We start from the raw sequence: 22840 nt of genomic DNA on the forward strand, positions 1-22840 counted from the left end.
ACTCAATTAGTATTTGGTAGCATTGCCTTTAAATTGTTTAACTTGGGTCAAACGTTTCGGGGAGCCTTCTACAAGCTTCCCACAATAAGTTAGGTAAATATTGGCCCATTCCTCCTGACAGAGCTGGTGTAACTGAGTCAGGTTTGTAGGTCTCCTTGCTCACACACGCTTTATCAGTTCTGCCCACAAATTTTCTATGGGATTGAGGTCAGGGCTTTGTGATGGCCACTTCAATACCTTGACTTTGATGTCCTTAAGCCATTTTGCCACAACTTTGGAAGTATGCTTGGGGTCATTGTCCATTTGGAAGAACCATTTGCGAGCAAGCTTTAACTTCCTGACTGATGTCTTGAGATGTTGCTTCAATATATCCACATAATTTTCCATCCTCATGATGCCATCTATTTTGTGAAGTGCACCAGTCCCTCCTGCAGCAAAGCACCCCCACAACATGATGCTGCCACCCCCGTGCTTCACGGTTGGGATGGTGTTCTTCGGCTTGCAAGCCTCCCCCTTTTTCCTCCAAACATAACGATGGTCATTATGGCCAAACAGTTCTATTTTTGTTTCATCAGACCAGAGGACATTTCTCCAAAAAGTATGATATTTTTCCCCATGTGCAGTTGCGAACCATAGTCTGGCTTTTTTATGGCGGTTTTGGAGTAGTGGCTTCTTCCTTGCTGAGCGGCCTTTCAGGTTATGTTGATATAGGACTCGTTTTACTGTGGATATAGATACTTTTGTACCTTTTTCCTCCAGAATCTTCACAAGGTCCTTTGCTGTTGTTCTGGGATTGATTTGCACTTTTCACACCAAAGTACGTTCATCTCTAGGAGACAGAACGCGTCTTCTTCCTGAGCGGTATGACGGCTGCGTGGTCCCATGGTGTTTATACTTGCGTACTATTGTTTGTACAGATGAATGTGGTACCTTCAGGCGTTTGGAAATTGCTCCCAAGGATGAACCAGACTTGTGGAGGTCGACAATTTTTTTTCTGAGGTCTTGGCTGATTTCTTTTGATTTTCCCATGATGTCAAGCAAAGAGGTACTGAGTTTGAAGGTAGGCATTGAAATGCATCCACAGGTACACCTCCAATTGACTCAAATTATGTCAATTAGCCTATCAGAAGCTTCTAAAGCCATGACATCATTTGCTGGAATTTTCCCAGCTGTTTAAAGGCACAGTCAACTTAGTGTATGTAAACGTCTGACCCACTGGAATTGTGATACAGTGAATTATAAGTGAAATAATCTGTCTGTAAACAATTGTTGGAAAAATTACTTGTGTCATGCACGACTTGCCAAAACTATAGTTTTTTAAAAAGACATTTGTGGAGTGGTTGAGAAACGAGTTTTAATGACTCCAATCTAAGTGTATGTAAACTTCCGACTTCAACTGTGAATAAAGTAATTATGTTTTTAATTTTAATAAATTAGCAAAAATTTCTAAAAACCTGTTTTTGCTCTGTCATTATGAGGTATTGTATGTAGATGGATGAGAAAAACAACTATTTAATCAATTTTAGAATGAGGCTGTAATGCAACAAAATGTGTAGAAAGTCAAGGGGTCTGAATACTTTCCAAATGCACAATTTTTGTTCATTATATTTATTTCCTGGATTCTTGACATAGCTCACTCTAATATATCTACTGCTTTACATATCATTCTTAGTATTTCTTGCTTAAATCCTTTCCGAATGCACTGTACATGCCTCAGATCACAAGCTAGGGCTCGGTCAATAGAGCAAGACACTGTACATGCCTCAGATCACAAGCTAGGGCTAGGTCAATAGAGCAAGACACTGTACATGCCTCAGATCACAAGCTAGGGCTAGGTCAATAGAGCAAGACACTGTACATGCCTCAGATCACAAGCTAGGGCTCGGTCAATAGAGCAAGACACAGTACGCTACTGAATCACAAGCTAGGGCTCGGTCAATAGAGCAAGACACAGTACGCTACTGAATCACAAGCTAGGGCTCGGTCAATAGAGCAAGACACAGTACGCTACTGAATCACAGTTTGAGCTCTCTCTGGATTTCATTTATAGTGCTTCTGTTGTAATAAAACCAGAATATCAAACAAGTTAGCTTAAGTGCTGCTGTCTAAGTTGGATAATTGTAACTCATTTGATGGAGGGTATTGGCATGGCTCCTGTGTAAACTCTCTGTTTTAATGGAGATCAATATTGTATAAAGCCCAGTGTTCAGAGTTATCTGACCTGGTGAGTGGCATCTGCTGACTCAACAGAGACAGTCACTCTCACAGGGAGTCAGCTAGGTATCAATGTCAACAACACTGAAAATAACAAAACAATACGGGGATGAGTCTATAGTTAACCTGCCATGTTATCTCTCATGTGGATGCACAGACAGTATCATGTCAAGTAATAGAAGATAGCATTAGCATTAGCACTTTCCCTTTGATCTCAAAGCAGCTCTCTCTACCTACCTCAGCTGCTGCAGCCAATAAGTACTAATAACCAGGTCCCCCAAGCACACACAGATCAATCACAATGGAATGCTTCAAGTCCTCTGCCTGACTGGCAGCATCTTTGTCTTGCAGTGAGTGAGAGCTGAAAACCCCTGACTCTCTTGCTAAATTGACCCCTATATATGGTTATAGAATAGGGGTGGATTTGGGATTGATTCTCTCTCCAGTGTTAGCTAGTAGTCACCTCGAAGCTTTCCCTCCAGGTAGGTTCTAGAGTGAAGGATCAAGTCCATATCAGAACGTATCAGCACCTCCTGCTGGCAAGCTGCCGTCTTACACTCCTCCTTCAGAACAGACAGCCCTTCCAACAGACACTCCTGCACCAGGATATAAGCTGCTTCTATTGTCTGTGGTGCAGAGGAGAGAGAGGTCAGAGGGTAAGGGTCTAAGATCATGTGTTGTAGTAGCTACTACAGAACAGAAGAGTATGACTCACAGCGAACCACACTCTCTTCCTCTCTGTCTTCTTGGCTTTCAGATGAGGCAGCATATCCTTCTCCAGAGACGGCAACAGCTCCTCCATAACCAAGTTGGCAAGTACCTGTACACACACACACACACACACACACACACACACACACACACACACACACACACACACACACACACACACACACACACACACACACACACACACACACACACACACACACACACCAACACGCACACACATGATATATTTGTGAACATCCTACCAAACAGTGTGTGCATATCAAACAGCTACAGTTATCCCCTCATAACCCCTGACAAACATGCAAACCAGTAAGAGATACTGCGAACACATTGTGAAACTACAAAACGAAACTCTCTGGGAGCAACATCTTTACTCTTGACATTCCAGAACATTCCATACGGTACTAACTATGACGAGAGAGGTGTGAGCACACACACACACACACACACACACACACACACACACACACACACACACACACACACACACACACACACACACACACACACACACACACACACACACACACACACACACACACACACACACACACACACACACTAATAAGTGAATGCGGAGGTGTGTGAGTGCAGTAGGACAATGGCAGCCTCCTAGCAGAAATACTTTAACTCAACTTCCTGGTAGTCTTTCCAGCTATTACAAATGTCCCCTGATCACACAATGGCCCAATTATACTGCCATCAACTAACAGGATGGAGATTCCTTTCCTATAGTGCCTTTAAAGGAGAGAGAGAGATGTTCAAGGGTATAAGTATTTGATGTGTGTTAAAAGCAGAATCAGGCTGTAATCTACCCTGACATCACTGCCAATCAGCATGTTCCAGGAGTCATAACGGCCCTTCTCTTGTCTGTAGAGGTGGACCGCCTTGAGGAAGGCCTGCACCTCCACCGTCTTCTTCTTTAGGAAGTCTGAGCGAGAGAGAGAGCGATGGAGAGAGAATGGTAGAAAGAAGAGTGTAAGACAGTGGAAAGAAATGTGTGATGCTTGTCTTTTGAGAAGGATGTCATGCCTGAGTTGTGTTCCAATTCCCTTCTTGTCTCCACAAAGTGTGCACTTACAAAACATTGGGTTGGTGAAAACATGGGCCAGAGGGAGCTTCCACCATATCCCATACACACGAGAGAGGGGGGTGAGTGAGTGAGTGCACACTTCAGAGGGAAGGGTAGAGAATTGGAGCGCGGCCCCGGGCTTAGTTCTACCTGAGCTTTGTGTTTTCTCTCCTCCCTCAGGAGACCGTACATGAAAATGTGATTTAAAATACACTTATGCATCTTTGCTTCAGTGCTGGTGTGGCGAGCCTGCTACCATGGTAACCGTTCGTTCTGGCTGGTTAGTTACCTTGGTTCTGGTGACGGATGCAGTCAGAGAGGATGGAGAGGAATGCATCTTGACGAGCCTCCTGTCGGAAGCAGAAGTAGTAATCTCTACGGTACGGAAGCCTGAGGTACACAGGGAACTGTCCAGGCATGCCCATTGTAGGAGGGGCAAACTCCTCCTTCACATCTGCAATGGAAACACACACACACACCATCCTGCTGGTCATACAGTACACACACACCTACACAATGTGATCTCAAACTACTGTTACACCCAAACTGGGATGTCTAGCTATTAGTATCACATATATCATGCTGGGCCATAGCATGGGACTTATGACACACACACACACACACGTATGCATGCACACACACACGCCAGCCTGCCTGGTTTTGCTAGACAACTAAAGGAGCACGCTGGCTATTCCAAAGGATGAAACAGCTGATGATCAGGTGTGTATTTTTAAGCTAGTGTTCATCTCTGGTGAGAAAATATATGATCAGATGTGCTACAGAACACAGTATTTATTTCCATCTGTGGCCGTCTTTTACAGGAGAGGTAACGCTGCTTCTCCCAAAGTAGCTAGGACTAAAAAAATGAAAACCCACTCACTGTGCTCTCTACACGGCTAAAATAAGTTGAGGTGGGAGTTTGGGCAACAACAAAGTATATAGACTAAAATGTGCCAACTTTCAAAAGAAGTGTTCTGCATGGCAACAGAGACCAAATGAAATCCCAACAGTCAAACACACGCTGTATCAGTGTTCAGGTGTATTATCAGTCCGGTTTTATGAAGACTGGTTTCTCTATGCTTCTGTGTCCCAGTAGGCAGGTTTGAACAGCCTTTGGGACAGACTGTATTTGCATTGGAATTCCACTGGACAAGTAGAACACCTAGAGAATCCATAGAGACTGAAATAAAGAGATTTGTCTAGTGAGTGTGTAATGTTGTGTAGCAACAGAGAGAGTTGTGTAACCTAACCTACACACTCACACTCTCCACACACACTATCTACAGAGTGTATATAGTCAGTATATGTCATAATATAGCTGGTAATAAAGAGACACAGCATCGGTAGTCAGATTTGACATCATTAGTCAGTTTTGTTAACTTACTGTAACTCAACTCAATGTCATACACACAAGTATGGATGCCCACAACGGACAACCTTCTGCATGATATACTCACTGTTGGTTTCAGAAACAGGGAAGCATTGGTCCACCATGGCCATGTACTTCTCCTCTGTGGTGAGCACAGTGCCCCCTGTTGGTAGCAGCTTGTGGAGCGGGGGCACGCCCTTCACAAAGGTCTGGAACAGAACAGTCATTAGGGCTACTGAATCTTTTTCTGTTATTTATTTAGCTAAAGTATTCATTTTCCGTATGCTACCTATTCACCCATTCAGATAAAATGTTGCCCAATTACTATGTCCTATGTCAGGGTTCCCCAATTGGCAACCCGTGGGCCCAAATATATATATATATATATTTTATTAGGGACATAAAAGACACCAGCAAATCAGCTCAAAGGGATTATAAGTTTGGAAATCTGTTCCAAAGTATTCCCACGCATAAGTGATATATGTGATCGTATACAAATATAAGTAAGGTTTGAAATTATTATGTTTTTGTCAAAGACATCTGTTTGGGCTTCTTGTGGTCAATTTGCAGTCTACAAATGATTTGTAATTATGTTCCAGCCCCCTGACCATCTGCTGAATAATAGTTTTTCCTGCATCTGAATCTAGTTGATCCCAGTCCTCTCTCATGGCTGTTAATAAGAGTGTCATAAGAGCGTCCTGCTCACCTCAAAGCTGTCGTGACACTCCAGGCAGTAGTTGGCGCGAACCACCATGTATCTCTCCTTCCACTTCCGGGTATAATCAAAATGGAGGACCTGTTCCTCATACAGCACCTCCCCCGCCTTCGGAGGACCCTGAATCAACAAAGAGATGACGTCATGATGCCATGTCCATCTCCTCAGGAGTAATCAAATCAAAGTTTGAGGCAAAATGCTTATGTTACTTGCTCCTAACAATGCAGTAAAATGTCAAACAAGTATACAAATATTCAAAACGTCAACAACAAGAAATCGTGAAATGTCGGGAACGAATCCAATTAACCCAAATAGCACTGTAACAGTAATCCAAATGTGATCTATATGATTGTACACCGTGTGAATTTACGGAATAAATACTAAGAATGATATGGAAAGCAGTAGATATATTATATTTTTATACATTTTAGCTAATTTATAAAATAATAAAAAACTGATATATCACATTTACATAAGAATTCAGACCCTTTACTCAGTACTTTGTTGAAGCACCAATGCTGAAACAGGCCCTTTCCTGTTTCAGCATTACACTGCCCCCATGCACCAAGCAAGATCCATACAGAAATGCTTTGTTGAGATTGGTGTTGAAGAACCTGACTGGCCTGTACAGAGCCCTGACCTCAACCCCTTCAAACACCTTTGGGATGAATTGGAACGCTGACTGCGAGCCAGGCCTAATCGCCCAACATCAGTGCCCGACCTCACTAATGCTCTTGTGGCTGAATGGAAGCAAGTCCCCGCAGCAATGCTCCAACATCTAGTGGAAAGCCTTCCCAGAAGAATGGAGGCTGTTAGAGCTGCAAAGGGGGATGAACTCCATATTAATGCCCATGATTTTGGAATGAGATGTTTGATGAGCATGACTTTTGGTCATGTAGTGTATGTACATCGGGCAGCAGTCTCTAACGTGCAGGGTAGGGTATCCGGTGGTAGCCAGATAGTGACAGTGTCTATGGTTCAAGGCAGGGTACTGGGCGGAAGCTGGCTAGTGATGACTGTTTTAACAGTCTGATGGACTGGAGATAGAAGCTGTTTATCTGTCTCTCAGTCCCAGCTTTGATGCACCTGTACTGGGTCCGCCTTCTAGATGTTAGCTGGGTGAACAGGTCATGGCTCAGGTGTCTGAAGTCCTTGATGATCTTCTGGATGTTAGCGGGGTGAACAGGTCGTGGCTCAGGTGTCTGAAGTCCTTGATGATCTTCTGGATGTTAGCGGGGTGAACAGGTCGTGGCTCAGATGTCTGAAGTCCTTGATGATCTTCTAGATGTTAGCGGGGTGAACAGGCCGTTGCTCAGGTGTCTGAAGTCCTTGATGATCTTCTAGATGTTAACGGGGTGAACAGGCTGTTGCTCAGGTGTCTGAAGTCCTTGATGATCTTCTAGATGTTAGCGGGGTGAACAGGCTGTGGCTCAGATGTCTGAAGTCCTTGATGATCTTCTAGATGTTAGCGGGGTGAACAGGCTGTTGCTCAGGTGTCTGAAGTCCTTGATGATCTTCTAGATGTTAGCGGGGTGAACAGGCTGTGGCTCAGGTGTCTGAAGTCCTTGATGATCTTCTAGATGTTAGCGGGGTGAACAGGCTGTGGCTCAGGTGTCTGAAGTCCTTGATGATCTTCTAGATGTTAGCGGGGTGAACAGGCTGTGGCTCAGGTGTCTGAAGTCCTTGATGATCTTCTAGATGTTAGCGGGGTGAACAGGCCGTTGCTCAGGTGTCTGAAGTCCTTGATGATCTTCTTGGCCTTCCTCTGACACCGGGTGCTGTATACTGTATGTCTTGCAAGGCTAGAAGTGTGCCCCCGGTGATGCGTTGGGCTGACTGCACCACCCTCTGGAGAGCCCTGTGGTTGCGAGCGGTACAGTTGCCATGACAGGTGGTGATACAGACCGACAGAATGCTCTCGATGGTGCATCTGTAGAAGTTTGTGAGGGTCTTAGGGGTAACGCCACATTTATTCAGCCTCCTGAGGTTGAAGAGGCACTGTTGCGCCTTATTCACCTGTGCATGCTGAGGAACTTGAAGCTTTTGACCCTCTCTACTGCACCCCCGTCGAAGTGGATGGGGGCGTGCTCTCTCTGCTGTCTCCTGTAGTCCATAATCAGCCCCTTCGTTTTGTTGACTTTGAGGGAGAGGTTATTTTCCTGGCACCACTCTGTCAGAGCTCTCACGTCCTGCCTGTATGCTGTCTCGTCGTTGGTAACAGGCCTTCAACAGGCCTTCAACTGTTGTGTCGTCAGCTTGGAGAGCACTATGGTGTTGAAGACTGAGCTGTAGTCAATGAACAGCATTCTTACATATTCCTCTTGTCCAGGCTGGATAGGGCAGTGTGCTGGGCAATGGCAATTGTGTCATCTGTGGATGTGTTGGGGCGGTATACAAATTGTAGTGCGTCTTCTAGGGTGTCGGGTAAGGTGGAACAAAGGAGGCTGGTGCGAGGAGCTATAGGAGGATGGGCTCATTGTAATGGTTGGAATGGAATGAATGGAACGCAGACATGTGGTTTCCATATGTTTGATACCGTTCCATTTATTCATTTTCAGCCATTACAATGAGCCCGTCCTCCTATTGCTCTTCACACCAGCCTCCACTGAGGTGCAGGTGATTTGATCCTTAACTTGCCTCGCAAAGCACTTTATGATGACAGAAGTGAGTGCTTCGGGGCGATGGTAATTTAGTTCAGTTACCTTCGGCTTTCTTGGGTACAGGAACAATGGTGGACATCTTGATGCAAGATGGGACAACAGACTGGGATAGGGAGAGATTGAATATGGTCTGCACATACTCTGAGGACAGCTTGGGATGCCGTCTTAGCCGGCAGCCTTGTGAGTATTAGCACGCTCAAATGTCTTACTCATGTTGGTATCTGTACTGATGGCGCAAAAGTCACGACAGGGAGACATCGTGGAGTCTTACTCATGTTGGTATCTGTACTGATGGCACAAAAGTCATGACAGGGAGACATAGTGGAGTGGTAACGCACGTGCAAGCAGTTGCACCCGACGCCACTTGGGTACACTGCAGCATCCACCAAGAGGCTCTTGCTGCCAAGGGAATGCCTGACAGCTTGAAAGACGTTTTGGACACAACAGTGAAAATGGTTTGTTAAAGCAAGTCCCCTGAACTCTCGTGTATTTTCTGCACTATGCAATGATATGGGCAGCGTGTAACACTTTTACAACATACAGAAGTGCGCTGGTTGTCAAGGAGCAAAGTATTGACACGTTTTTTTAAATTGAGAGACGAGCTTAAAGTTGTCTTTACTGACCATCATTTTCACTTGTCTGACCACTTGCACAATGACGAGTTTCTCACACGACTGGCCTATCTGGGTGATGTTTTTTCTCGCCTGAATGATCTGAATCTAGGATTATAGGGACTCTCCGCAACTATATTCAATGTGCGGGACAAAATTGAGGCATTGATTAAGAAGTTGGAGCTCTTCTCTGTCTGCATTAACAAGGACAACACACAGGTCTTTCCATTGTATGATTTTTTTGTGTGCAAATGAACTCAAGCTTACAGACAATGTCATATGTGATATAGCAAAGCACCTGAGTGAGTTGGGTCCGCAATTACACAGGTACTTTCCCTAAACGGATGACACAAACAACTAGATACGTTATCCCTTTCATGCCCTGCCTCCAGTCCACTTACCAATATCTGAAAAAGAGAGCCTCATCAAAATTGCAACAAGCGGTTCTGTGAAAATGTAATTTAATCAGAAGCTATTGCCAGATTTCTGGATTGGGCTGCGCTCGGAGTATCCTGCCAGGCAAATCGCGCTGTTAAGACACTGATGCCCTTTACAACCACGTACCTATGCGAGAGTGGCCCTCACTAGCATGAAAACTAAATACAGGCACAGACTGTGTGTGGAAAATAATTTAAGACTCTCTCCAATACAACCCAACATTGCAGAGTTATGTGCATCCTTTCAAGCACACCCTTCTCATTAACCTGTGGTGAGTTATTCACCATTTTTGATTAACAAATAAGGTTTTATATGTAAGATGGTTAAACTAAAGAGCAAAATGATTGATTATTTTTATATTATTGTATGTGCCCTTGTCCTATAAGAGCTCTTTGTCACTTCCCACGAGCCGGGTTGTGACACACATTCTTATGTTGAATAAATGTATCGTATAGTGTGTGTGTGGCAGCCTTACAATGAAGGCAAAAAACAACATTTGAGAGTGAGCTGACCCTGGTGCTAGAGGGGGTACAGCCGGAGGTTGAATGTTTAAAGGGGTACGGGATTATAAAAAGTTTGGGAACCACTGTGTCAGACCAACGTTGAACCGTCCTTACCACTGGTGCTTCCTGCTTAAGTTTCTGCCTTTTGGCAGGGAGGAGCAGGATGGAGGCGTGATCCGATTTGCCGAAGGGAGGGTGGGGGAAGGCCTTGTAGCTGTCCTGGAAGGGAGGCGTGTTCTCTCTGCGTCAATGGAGAGATCCATTGAACACACACACACACACACACACACACACAAAACCTCCTTACCCTTTGTTTGAGGAGCTGTTTTATTTTCTCTTTCTGTTGCTCCAGCTCATCCTGGACTTGGGAGAAGAAGACCACAGAGTACTGTCTCCTGTAGTGGGGACTGAACTCCTTCAGCTCTGCCTCCGCACAACCTATTAACAACAACACACAGACCTACAGTAACTATTAGCATTATACAGTAGTAGCAGATAACAGAAATAGCAATGGTAATTCGGTCTAGGGGGTAGTATTAGTAAGGAAGTGGACAGGGAAGATAAGAACAAACAAAGAGCAGGAAAAGGAGAAGTTCTGATGAGGCTTACTTCATAGACCTTGATTCAGCCCTCAAACTCCTGTGCCTCTGACTGTAACTACCGCTTTGCTCATCAGTATTTTTCCACTGTGAGCTCTGCCCGTACCGTATTGTCTTACACAACACCTAGACTGCCAGGGAAGTCACTCAAGCCCTTCACACTGACAGACACAAACCAGGTGACATCATAGGGACTGTAGCCTATGTAGGGGATCACAGCACACAGAGCATAGAGACTACATACGGCAGTCGTTACTGTTCATTACACCCCCTCTATCTCTCCTCTCCTCTCTCTCTTTCGCTCTTTCTCTCTCTCGCTCTTTCTCTCTGACTAAGGGTTGCATGAGTAAGTAATTGGGTGTATGTACTGGCCCAATCAGACTGTCTGTCTCTGTGCAGAGGGCCATGCGGTGCTCCAGTCCAAGGCCATCAGACTACCCTCTCAGCATCAAGCAGATCCCTTACACACACACACACACACACACACACACACAGACAGACAGACAGACAGACAGACAGACAGACAGACAGACAGACAGACAGACAGACAGACAGACAGACAGACAGACAGACAGACAGACAGACAGACAGACAGACAGACAGACAGACAGACACAGACAGACAGACAGACAGACAGACAGACAGACAGACAGACAGACAGACAGACAGACAGACAGACAGACACACACACACACACACACACACACACACACACACACACACACACACACACACACACACACACACACACGCTGCTCTACCTCTCTCTGCTGACTGTCAGATCAGACGACTACACACAAACAGTCTCCCATTTCACTTTAGTTTCCACTTAATCATTCCCAGGCAGACCCATGAATATGGATCTAGTTCAGTGGAAAAGCAAAACAGACAGATAGAGGTATGGAGGGCCTGTGACTCTGTCAATAACAGCATCCTGCTCCAGAGATATTCCATATACTAAGACTGAATCTGTCAGCAGTGTTACAGGTCTCAGAGATCATATTGCTCTACAAGATTATCTAGATGTAATGAGTGTGTCTGTAATGAGTGTGTCTGTAATGAGTGTGTCTGTTGACTGCACTGTCATTACCTCAGTGTGTAATAGCAGGATGTATTACAGAAGATACAGAGTGTGTGACCACAGAGCTCACTGTATCACTATGGAAACAGTGATGTTTCATTTTTGGGGAAAAAAACTGTGATAATGTGCAGAGGGAGGCTAAACCCCTCATCTACCTGCTACAGTAGAGAACAGCTAAACCCCTCATCTACCTGCTACAGTACAGAACAGCTAAACCCCTCATCTACCTACTACAGTAGAGAACAGCTAAACCCCTCATCTACCTGCTACAGTACAGAACAGCTAAACCCCTCATCTACCTACTACAGTACAGAACAGCTAAACCCCTCATCTACCTACTACAGTACAGAACAGCTAAACCCCTCATCTACCTGCTACAGTACAGAACAGCTAAACCCCTCATCTACCTGCTACAGTACAGAACAGCTAAACCCCTCATCTACCTGCTACAGTAGAGAACAGCTAAACCCCTCATCTACCTACTACAGTACAGAACAGCTAAACCCCTCATCTACCTACTACAGTACAGAACAGCTAAACCCCTCATCTACCTGCTACAGTACAGAACAGCTAAACCCCTCATCTACCTGCTACAGTACAGAACAGCTAAACCCCTCATCTACCTGCTACAGTAGAGAACAGCTAAACCCCTCATCTACCTGCTACAGTACAGAACAGCTAAACCCCTCATCTACCTGCTACAGTTCAGAACAGCTAAACCCCTCATCTACCTACAGTACAGAACAGCTAAACCCCTCATCTACCTGCTACAGTACAGAACAGCTAAACCCCTCATCTACCTGCTACAGTACAGAACAGCTAAACCCCTCATCTACCTACTACAGTACAGAACAGCTAAACCCCTCATCTACCTACAGTACAGAACAGCTAAACCCCTCATCTACCTGCTACAGTACAGAACAGCTAAACCCCTCATCTACCTGCTACAGTACAGAACAGCTAAACCCCTCATCTACCTGCTACAGTACAGAACAGCTAAACCCCTCATCTACCTACTACAGTAGAGAACAGCTAAACCCCTCATCTACCTACTACAGTACAGAACAGCTAAACCCCTCCTCTACCTGCTACAGTACAGAACAGCTAAACCCCTCATCTACCTGCTACAGTACAGAACAGCTAAACCCCTCATCTACCTACAGTACAGAACAGCTAAACCCCTCATCTACCTACAGTACAGAACAGCTAAACCCCTCATCTACCTACAGTACAGAACAGCTAAACCCCTCATCTACCTACTACAGTAGAGAACAGCTAAACCCCTCATCTACCTGCTACAGTAGAGAACAGCTAAACCCCTCATCTACCTGCTACAGTACAGAACAGCTAAACCCCTCATCTACCTACAGTACAGAACAGCTAAACCCCTCATCTACCTACAGTACAGAACAGCTAAACCCCTCATCTACCTACAGTACAGAACAGCTAAACCCCTCATCTACCTACAGTAGAGAACAGCTAAACCCCTCATCTACCTACTACAGAACAGCTAAACCCCTCATCTACCTACAGTACAGAACAGCTAAACCCCTCATCTACCTACAGTACAGAACAGCTAAACCCCTCATCTACCTACAGTACAGAACAGCTACACCCCTCATCAACCTACAGTACAGAACAGCTAAACCCCTCATCTACCTACTACAGTACAGAACAGCTAAACCCCTCATCTACCTACTACAGTACAGAACAGCTAAACCCCTCATCTACCTGCTACAGTACAGAACAGCTAAACCCCTCATCTACCTACAGTACAGAACAGCTAAACCCCTCATCTACCTGCTACAGTACAGAACAGCTAAACCCCTCATCTACCTGCTACAGTACAGTACAGCTACACCCCTCATCTACCTGCTACAGTACAGAACAGCTAAACCCCTCATCTACCTACTACAGTACAGTACAGCTAAACCCCTCATCTACCTGCTACAGTAGAGAACAGCTAAACCCCTCATCTACCTACTACAGTACAAAACAGCTAAACCCCTCATCTACCTACTACAGTACAGAACAGCTAAACCCCTCATCTACCTGCTACAGTACAGAACAGCTAAACCCCTCATCTACCTACTACAGTACAGAACAGCTAAACCCCTCATCTACCTACAGTACAGAACAGCTACACCCCTCATCTACCTACTACAGTACAGAACACCTAAACCCCTCATCTACCTACTACATTACAGAACAGCTAAACCCCTCATCTACCTGCTACAGTACAGAACAGCTAAACCCCTCCTCTACCTGCTACAGTACAGAACAGCTAAACCCCTCATCTACCTGCTACAGTACAGAACAGCTAAACCCCTCATCTACCTACTACAGTACAGAACAGCTAAACCCCTCATCTACCTACTACAGTACAGAACCGCTAAACCCCTCATCTACCTACTACAGTACAGAACAGCTAAACCCCTCATCTACCTGCTACAGTACAGAACAGCTAAACCCCTCATCTACCTGCTACAGTACAGAACAGCTAAACCCCTCCTCTACCTGCTACAGTACAGAACGGCTAAACCCCTCATCTACCTACTACAGTACAGAACAGCTAAACCCCTCATCTACCTACTACAGTACAGAACAGCTAAACCCCTCATCTACCTACTACAGTACAGAACACCTAAACCCCTCATCTACCTACTACAGTACAGAACAGCTAAACTCCTCATCTACCTACTACAGTACAGAACAGCTAAACCCCTCATCTACCTACTACAGTACAGAACACCTAAACCCCTCATCTACCTACTACATTACAGAACAGCTAAACCCCTCATCTACCTGCTACAGTACAGAACAGCTAAACCCCTCCTCTACCTGCTACAGTACAGAACAGCTAAACCCCTCATCTACCTGCTACAGTACAGAACAGCTAAACCCCTCATCTACCTACTACAGTAGAGAACAGCTAAACCCCTCATCTACCTGCTACAGTACAGAACAGCTAAACCCCTCATCTACCTGCTACAGTACAGAACAGCTAAACCCCTCATCTACCTACAGTACAGAACAGCTAAACCCCTCATCTACCTGCTACAGTACAGAACAGCTAAACCCCTCATCTACCTACAGTACAGAACAGCTAAACCCCTCATCTACCTGCTACAGTACAGAACAGCTAAACCCCTCATCTACCTGCTACAGTACAGAACAGCTAAACCCCTCATCTACCTGCTACAGTACAGAACAGCTAAACCCCTCATCTACCTACTACAGTACAGAACAGCTAAACCCCTCATCTACCTACAGTACAGAACAGCTACACCCCTCATCTACCTACTACAGTACAGAACACCTAAACCCCTCATCTACCTACTACAGTACAGAACAGCTAAACCCCTCATCTACCTGCTACAGTACAGAACAGCTAAACCCCTCCTCTACCTGCTACAGTACAGAACAGCTAAACCCCTCATCTACCTGCTACAGTACAGAACAGCTAAACCCCTCATCTACCTACTACAGTACAGAACAGCTAAACCCCTCATCTACCTACTACAGTACAGAACAGCTAAACCCCTCATCTACCTACTACAGTACAGAACCGCTAAACCCCTCATCTACCTACTACAGTACAGAACAGCTAAACCCCTCATCTACCTGCTACAGTACAGAACAGCTAAACCCCTCATCTACCTGCTACAGTACAGAACAGCTAAACCCCTCATCTACCTACTACAGTACAGAACAGCTAAACTCCTCATCTACCTGCTACAGTACAGAACAGCTAAACCCCTCATCTACCTACTACAGTACAGAACAGCTAAACCCCTCATCTACCTACTACAGTACAGAACAGCTAAACCCCTCATCTACCTGCTACAGTACAGAACAGCTAAACCCCTCATCTACCTGCTACAGTACAGAACAGCTAAACCCCTCATCTACCTACTACAGTACAGAACAGCTAAACCCCTCATCTACCTGCTACAGTACAGAACAGCTAAACCCCTCATCTACCTACAGTACAGAACAGCTAAACCCCTCATCTACCTGCTACAGTACAGAACAGCTAAACCCCTCATCTACCTGCTACAGTACAGAACGGCTAAACCCCTCATCTACCTGCTACAGTACAGAACAGCTAAACCCCTCATCTACCTGCTACAGTACAGAACAGCTAAACCCCTCATCTACCTGCTACAGTACAGAGCAGCTAAACCCCTCGTCTACCTGCTACAGTACAGAGCAGCTAAACCCCTCGTCTACCTGCTACAGTACAGAACAGCTAAACCCCTCGTCTACCTGCTACAGTACAGAACAGCTAAACCCCTCATCTACCTGCTACAGTACAGAACAGCTAAACCCCTCATCTACCTGCTACAGTACAGAGCAGCTAAACCCCTCGTCTACCTGCTACAATACAGAACAACGAAACCCCTCGTCTACCTACAGTACAGAGCAGAGCCTCATATTATCCATTCAGCTTGGTCCTGCATCATCAACTTTTAAGCTAAAATGTGGATTAAAAAAATATATATTAATGAAATTCCTCCCGTATTCCCTTCCAACCCGGACGAAATGGAAGTTGGATAATGGTGAAATGATTAGAGTGCACATGTTGAGAGCTCATTATTTGCAACAGTGTGACACAAGACAATATTATCCAGGACAGGGTATCTGGTGTTATTCCCTTAACTGTATCTATAACAGAGAGAGAGAGAAAGAGAGAGAGAGAGAGAGAAAGATCAACATCTTCAGTGGAACTTCCCCCCATGAGGCATTATTGTTTTTTCCTCAGGTCTCCGCTGTTAAACAATAACCTAGTTGAAGGTAGTTCCGTCTCCTCTCTCTGTGTGCCCTAACAAGGCCATTTCCCCACTGATCACCGCAGTGCTTATCAGACTGAAGTCTCCCTTCCTCATATCCACATTCCTCTGGCTACAGCACTCACAGAGTGGATATCCTGCAACTCCTCATAGAGCCATGACCCAACCCGTAACATTGTTTGCTCCCATTTCATTCAAGATGCTTGTTTGTGTGTGACTGTGCATTTATCTGTGTGGATGCAGTAGTGTGTAAATGAACGGATTGTCTAAGTTGTATCATTTACATTTAAGTCATTTAGCAGACGCTCTTATCCAGAGCGACTTACAAATTGGAAAGTTCATACATATTCATCCTGGTCCCCCCGTGGGGAATGAACCCACAACCCTGGCGTTGCAAGCGCCATGCTCTACCAACTGAGCCACACGGGACCATGGGTATCAAACTAATGATGTAACTCTGAGTGATCTGACTCAGAGTTACATATAATACAAGTTTACTATAATACCGTCTGACCTGGTGCCAATGCATGGGGACCTGAAGAAGAAGTATCTGTTTCATGCTTGAAACAAGTTTTATTTTGGCTGCATTACACTGAGGATGGATGGGTCAACCCGTTTGAGGTGTGTGCGGTACCCGTCTTCAGGAGTGAAGCAGCGGTCTAAGGCACTGCATTTCAGTGCTAGAGGCGTCACTACAGACCCTGGTTCGATTCCAGGCTGTATCACAACCGGCCATAATTGGGAATCCCATATGGCGGCACACAATTGGACCAGCATCGTCTGGGTTAGGGGAGGGTTTGGCCGGTGTAGGCCGTCATTGTAAATAAGAATTTGTTCTTAACTGACTTGCCGAGTTAAATAAAGGTAAAAAGAATAAACTGATAAAATCTTCAGGAGTGTGTAGTGTTTGTGTTGGGGCAGGCTGGAAGAGCAGGACTCTCCAGTGAAACAGTGCTTAGTGTGCTGAAGCACCCTGCCACAGAACACTCTCAGAACACTCTCAGAACAGTCTTACCATACAGAACACTCTCAGAACACTCTCAGCACAGTCTCAGAACACTCTCAGAACAGTCTCAGAACACTCTTACCATACAGAACACTCTCAGAACACTCTCAGAACACTCTCAGAACAGTCTTACCATACAGAACACTCTCAGAACACTCTCAGCACAGTCTCAGAACACTCTCAGAACAGTCTCAGAACACTCTTACCATACAGAACACTCTCAGAACACTCTCAGAACACTCTCAGAACACTCTTACCATACAGAACACTCTCAGAACACTCTCAGAACACTCTCAGAACAGTCTTACCATACAGAACACTCTCAGAACACTCTCAGAACAGTCTTACCATACAGAACACTCTCAGAACACTCTCAGAACACTCTTACCATTCAGAACACTCTCAGAACACTCTTACCATACATAACACCCTCAGAACACTCTCAGAACACTCTTACCATACAGAACACTCTCAGAACACTCTCAGAACACTCTCAGAACACTCTTACCATACAGAACACTCTCAGAACACTCTCAGAACACTCTCAGAACAGTCTTACCATACAGAACACTCTCAGAACACTCTCAGAACAGTCTTACCATACAGAACACTCTCAGAACACTCTCAGAACACTCTTACCATTCAGAACACTCTCAGAACACTCTTACCATACATAACACCCTCAGAACACTCTCAGAACACTCTTACCATACATAACACCCTCAGAACACTCTCAGAACACTCTTACCATACAGAACACTCTCAGAACACTCTCAGAACACTCTCAGAACGCTCTTACCATACCGAACACTCTCAGAACACTCTCAGAACACTCTTACCATACAGCACAGTCTCAGGCACAATGGGTGCATGTTTTGGTCTTTGCCCGAGCACTATACAGGTGATCAAATAATCAACATTTCATGATTAGTTGATTATTTGAATTAGCTGTCTAGTGCTCGGGCAAAAAAACAAAATGTGTACCCCTTGGGGATAAGCTGAGTTAGGCTATATGACACCTATATGACTCCTATATGACACCTATATGACACCTATATGACACCTCTCCGGTGCTCTCCTGTGCTCTGTATACTTTTAAGCCCAAAGCGAGAGGCTGAAAAAAGACTTAGTGGTCACCAAAGTTCCAGAGCATGTCTTTAACATCCTCCAACACATGATCCATACAACCTATCTATAAAGCCATTCTCTGTAGACCAGAGTGTAAAGATGCTGATAGCCAGGCCTACTTGCCATGCAGGTCACAAGCAGTAAAAGTTCATGTTTATGTCACGTCTTTTCCAGTCATTATGTGAGCAGCGTTCTAAAGACCATATGTTCAGCCTCTGAAGTAGTGTGTGTTGGTGTGTGTCAATGAGACAGTCTTCTAGTCACTCCCCCCTGCTGGCTGCTAACAGCCTGTCACACAGCATTTGCATGTCTGCTGTGCTTTGAAAGGGAAAATACTAATAAACAAATGTTGGTAGTGGTTTTAAATATTGAGCGCTCAGCAATCAGCAGACCGACCCAGAGCAGGGTCATAGGCAGGAGGTTACACCTGTGTGTTAATGGTGTTGTGCTGTTGGATGGCAAGCTCAACAGGCTATACCATTACATCACCCATCCACAACCCCATTCATCACCCCATTATGTAAAGGAGCTTCTTCAACCTAGTTCTGTGGAGTAGGTGTTGTCACGGTGAAAAGGGTTTTGTGTTCAGATGAGATTATTTGAATTTTTAGAGGGAGTTTTTTTTGGGGATGTGGGTTTGGCTCAATTTGCAGAGCATCGGCACACACACACACACACACACACACACACAGACACAGACACACACACACACACACACACACACACACACACACACACACACACACACACACACACACACACACACACACACACACACATAAACACAAACTGAGTCTGTGCTGCTTTACTGGCTGGTGACCTCAGTGATGTGATAGGAACATGCTTTCCCTACAGGCTTCTTCGGCAGTAGTAGTGTGTGTGCCTGTGGGAGGGCTGTGAAATGACATCAGGGAGCCATGGGATGCTGGGATTCATGAGTGTTATAACAATATAACGTCATCATCGATATTGATGGACTGCCAGAAGCAAGTCCAATATTTCCCCATGGAAAAAATCTACACTGTTTAATATAAGAAATGACTAGGACATTGTGCAATCCCGTCCACTGCCTGTGTGTGCGTTATGTATTGTACTGTATGTGTGTGTAACACAACTTGATACCACAAGAACTGTTACTGCCATAGGTTAACTATCATAACCTGGTCCTGCAGTATTACGGAGGTCTGGGGTTGAAGCTGTAACATAGCTTTTTATGAACCATGACTCAAAACAACTTCTAACAACTAGTCACTGTCATTCAAAGTACTAACTGACCTAAACCTGGGCATTGATCATGGGAATGTGTCTAGTGTTGTAGCAGCACCACAGATAGAACAATGAGACAGATAGTTCACCAGATGTATAAATGTGAAGCATCCGCTTGGCGTTTCCACTCACTACCAAATATGGTAGTGAGAAAGCCCAGTGGCCGGCAGTGGGAGAAGATGGAAGCAGATGGATTTTGGCTGACATTCTGCAAATTTTCTCATCAATAAAACATTTGATCTCAATACAGTTTTCTGTTTCCAAAACTGAATCAACATTACCCTTTTCCAAAGTTTCAAAAAATTGCATTGTTTAGAAGGAGTGAAAAGGCGAATTGAGCTATTGCACAAGCGCAATTCACAGAGTAGGCATTCCGTAATGGTAATATGCAAATATGCGCTAGAATGCGCCAATAGGATCTCGCTATCTTGTGCTTGGCTCTGCCCACCTCCTTGTATGTTCTGCCCACTATGACTCATTTGTTTCCATTTGAAACGACAGGCTGTGCTCTATCTTGGTATAGTTCTAAAAATCTTTGGCAGTACCACACAGTGGCATCATGCTAACAAAAACACAGCTTGCCTGTGTGGAAAACAAACATTTTCTTCAGGTGATGTCATACCAGCCGACATCCCTTTTATGTGTTGCCCCATAGAAGAGGATTGACTGCGTCATTGTAGTTTGGCTTGGTTCTGTCAGATAAAAACAGCCACTTTCATTTATAACAACCACAGTTTCTACTGCACACGGAACTCAACCATACCATGACACAATTCAATAGTCAGACATCGTGCAGAAACTCTTTGCCATTCAAACTGGAAGCTTGATGGATCAATGTTTGTATGTGAGTTGATTTGTCTTTCTTTGTTTAATACACAGCGCTGACCACTCAGTCAACAAGCCTGAATAAACAACAGGTGGGCTCGCTAGCAGCGCTGCTTAGTCTCTGCAGAAACACTCTAGCTTGAGCCAAGCGTTTGAATATCTCAGAGATTGTGTCATTCCAGCTGGGGGAAACTGGCAACAGCAGAAGAATGGCAAGCTGACTATTCAATCAAAGAGAAAAAATGCCTGCTAAAAAAAATGTACTTCCTGAAAAAGCAAAATCTCTAACAATAATGTATCCTGTATTTCTGTGCTATTGGTCATGTTTACATGTTTTGTGTCCTGAGCTCAGAGGACCATGAGGCGCTAGAGTTTACAGGCCAATCACACGCCAGCTCAAGTGGCCCAAGGATATGGTTTTCATTTGACTCTGTGCTTTTCATAGGCAGCAGCAGCATATGCTCTCTGACTGATTCAGTGTCCATTGTCAGTGATGATTGTTCATGTATATTGATATCATGGATCACATACATTGCAGTAATTCAGAAGTCAGTTATGTTCTGGAGGGAGCCCGGCTCTGTGACAGTCAGGTAACTGTATATAGTGTTACCTCAGATATTGTTCATGACTTCATCTGACAATTCAAATTAATACAACATCTTTGTAACGGCTTTCCTCTTCCTCTTCATCCGAAGAGGAGGAGCAGGGATTGAACCAAAATGCAGCGGTTTGATACGACATGATTTTTAATTAACAAAACAGAAAACACGACGAACACTTGAAATGTTACAAAACAATAAACGACGTAGACAGACCTGAACGACGAACTTACATGAAACACGAAGAACGCATGAACAGGAAAACTGACTACATAAAACGAACGAACAAACAAAACCGAAAACAGTCCCGTGTGGCGTAACATACACTGACACAGACACAGGAGACAACCACCCACAAACAAACAGTGTGAAAACACCTACCTTAATATGGCTCTCAATCAGAGGAAATGAAAACCACCTGCCTCTAATTGAGAGCCATATCAGGTCACCCTATTACCAACATAGAAACACATAACATAGACTACCCACCCAAACTCACGCCCTGACCGTCAAACACATACAAAATAACAGAAAACCGGTCAGGAACGTGACAATCTTCAAGACTCTTGAGAAGGGTAATGATGACACTTAGTAATGAGAGAAGCTTCATTCTATCGGGTAGGGTTGTCTGTTAGTGAATTAAAAGTACGTATCTCAGAGCATCGTAGCACCATTAGGTGCAAAAACTTGACTTACCCAGTTGCGGACCACTTTTTGGAGGCAGGCCACTCGATTTTGTCTCTGCGTTATATTGGCATTGAACATGTCACCCTCCCTAGGAGAGGGGGTGACCTTGATAATTTATTGTTAAAACGAGAGGCTGCCTGGATCTTTAACTTAAAGACCCTTGCTCCCTTCGGTCTCAACGTAGACTTTGATCTTAAGCCATTCTTGTGATTATTGTGACTTTGCCATGGTAATTGTTTGTAAGCTTGTGTAGTCTAAAATTAATCTATGATCGCATGCTATCCATTTGTTTTTTGTATGCTGTTCTTTATATGCCATTTTAATATTTGAGAATTACAAAATTCAAAAGGAACTCGCACATCTGAGCAATCTTATTTGCAGGTGCATGGCAACAATTGAACAAGATGAAGGAAAAAGGAAACCGCACACTGCTCTTGATAGTATCACCGATATTTAATAAGCTTAGCTGGCCTCCCGGGTGGCGCAGTGGTCTAGGGCACTAGGGCAGCGGGAGGTCCGTGGGGCGACGCACAATTGGCCTA

At 44.7% G+C, this 22840-nt stretch overlaps 1 protein-coding gene across 1 annotated transcript in view; it reads right to left on the minus strand.

The window, feature by feature from the left end:
• LOC120055043 (protein Niban 1-like) overlaps nucleotides 1–22840 on the minus strand; it is a 36318-nt gene that overhangs the window by 11094 nt on the left and 2384 nt on the right. Inside the window, exons 2-8 of the mRNA XM_039002901.1 lie at nucleotides 10622–10752; nucleotides 6094–6222; nucleotides 5476–5596; nucleotides 4308–4472; nucleotides 3762–3877; nucleotides 2930–3034; nucleotides 2678–2840 (exon numbers count right to left, since the gene is read on the minus strand). Coding sequence (XP_038858829.1) covers nucleotides 2678–2840; nucleotides 2930–3034; nucleotides 3762–3877; nucleotides 4308–4472; nucleotides 5476–5596; nucleotides 6094–6222; nucleotides 10622–10752 — 930 coding nt within the window. The remainder of the gene's footprint in view (nucleotides 1–2677; nucleotides 2841–2929; nucleotides 3035–3761; nucleotides 3878–4307; nucleotides 4473–5475; nucleotides 5597–6093; nucleotides 6223–10621; nucleotides 10753–22840) is intronic.

Source organism: Salvelinus namaycush, chromosome 10 (genome assembly GCF_016432855.1).
Source record: "Salvelinus namaycush isolate Seneca chromosome 10, SaNama_1.0, whole genome shotgun sequence".
NCBI lineage: Eukaryota > Metazoa > Chordata > Actinopteri > Salmoniformes > Salmonidae > Salvelinus > Salvelinus namaycush.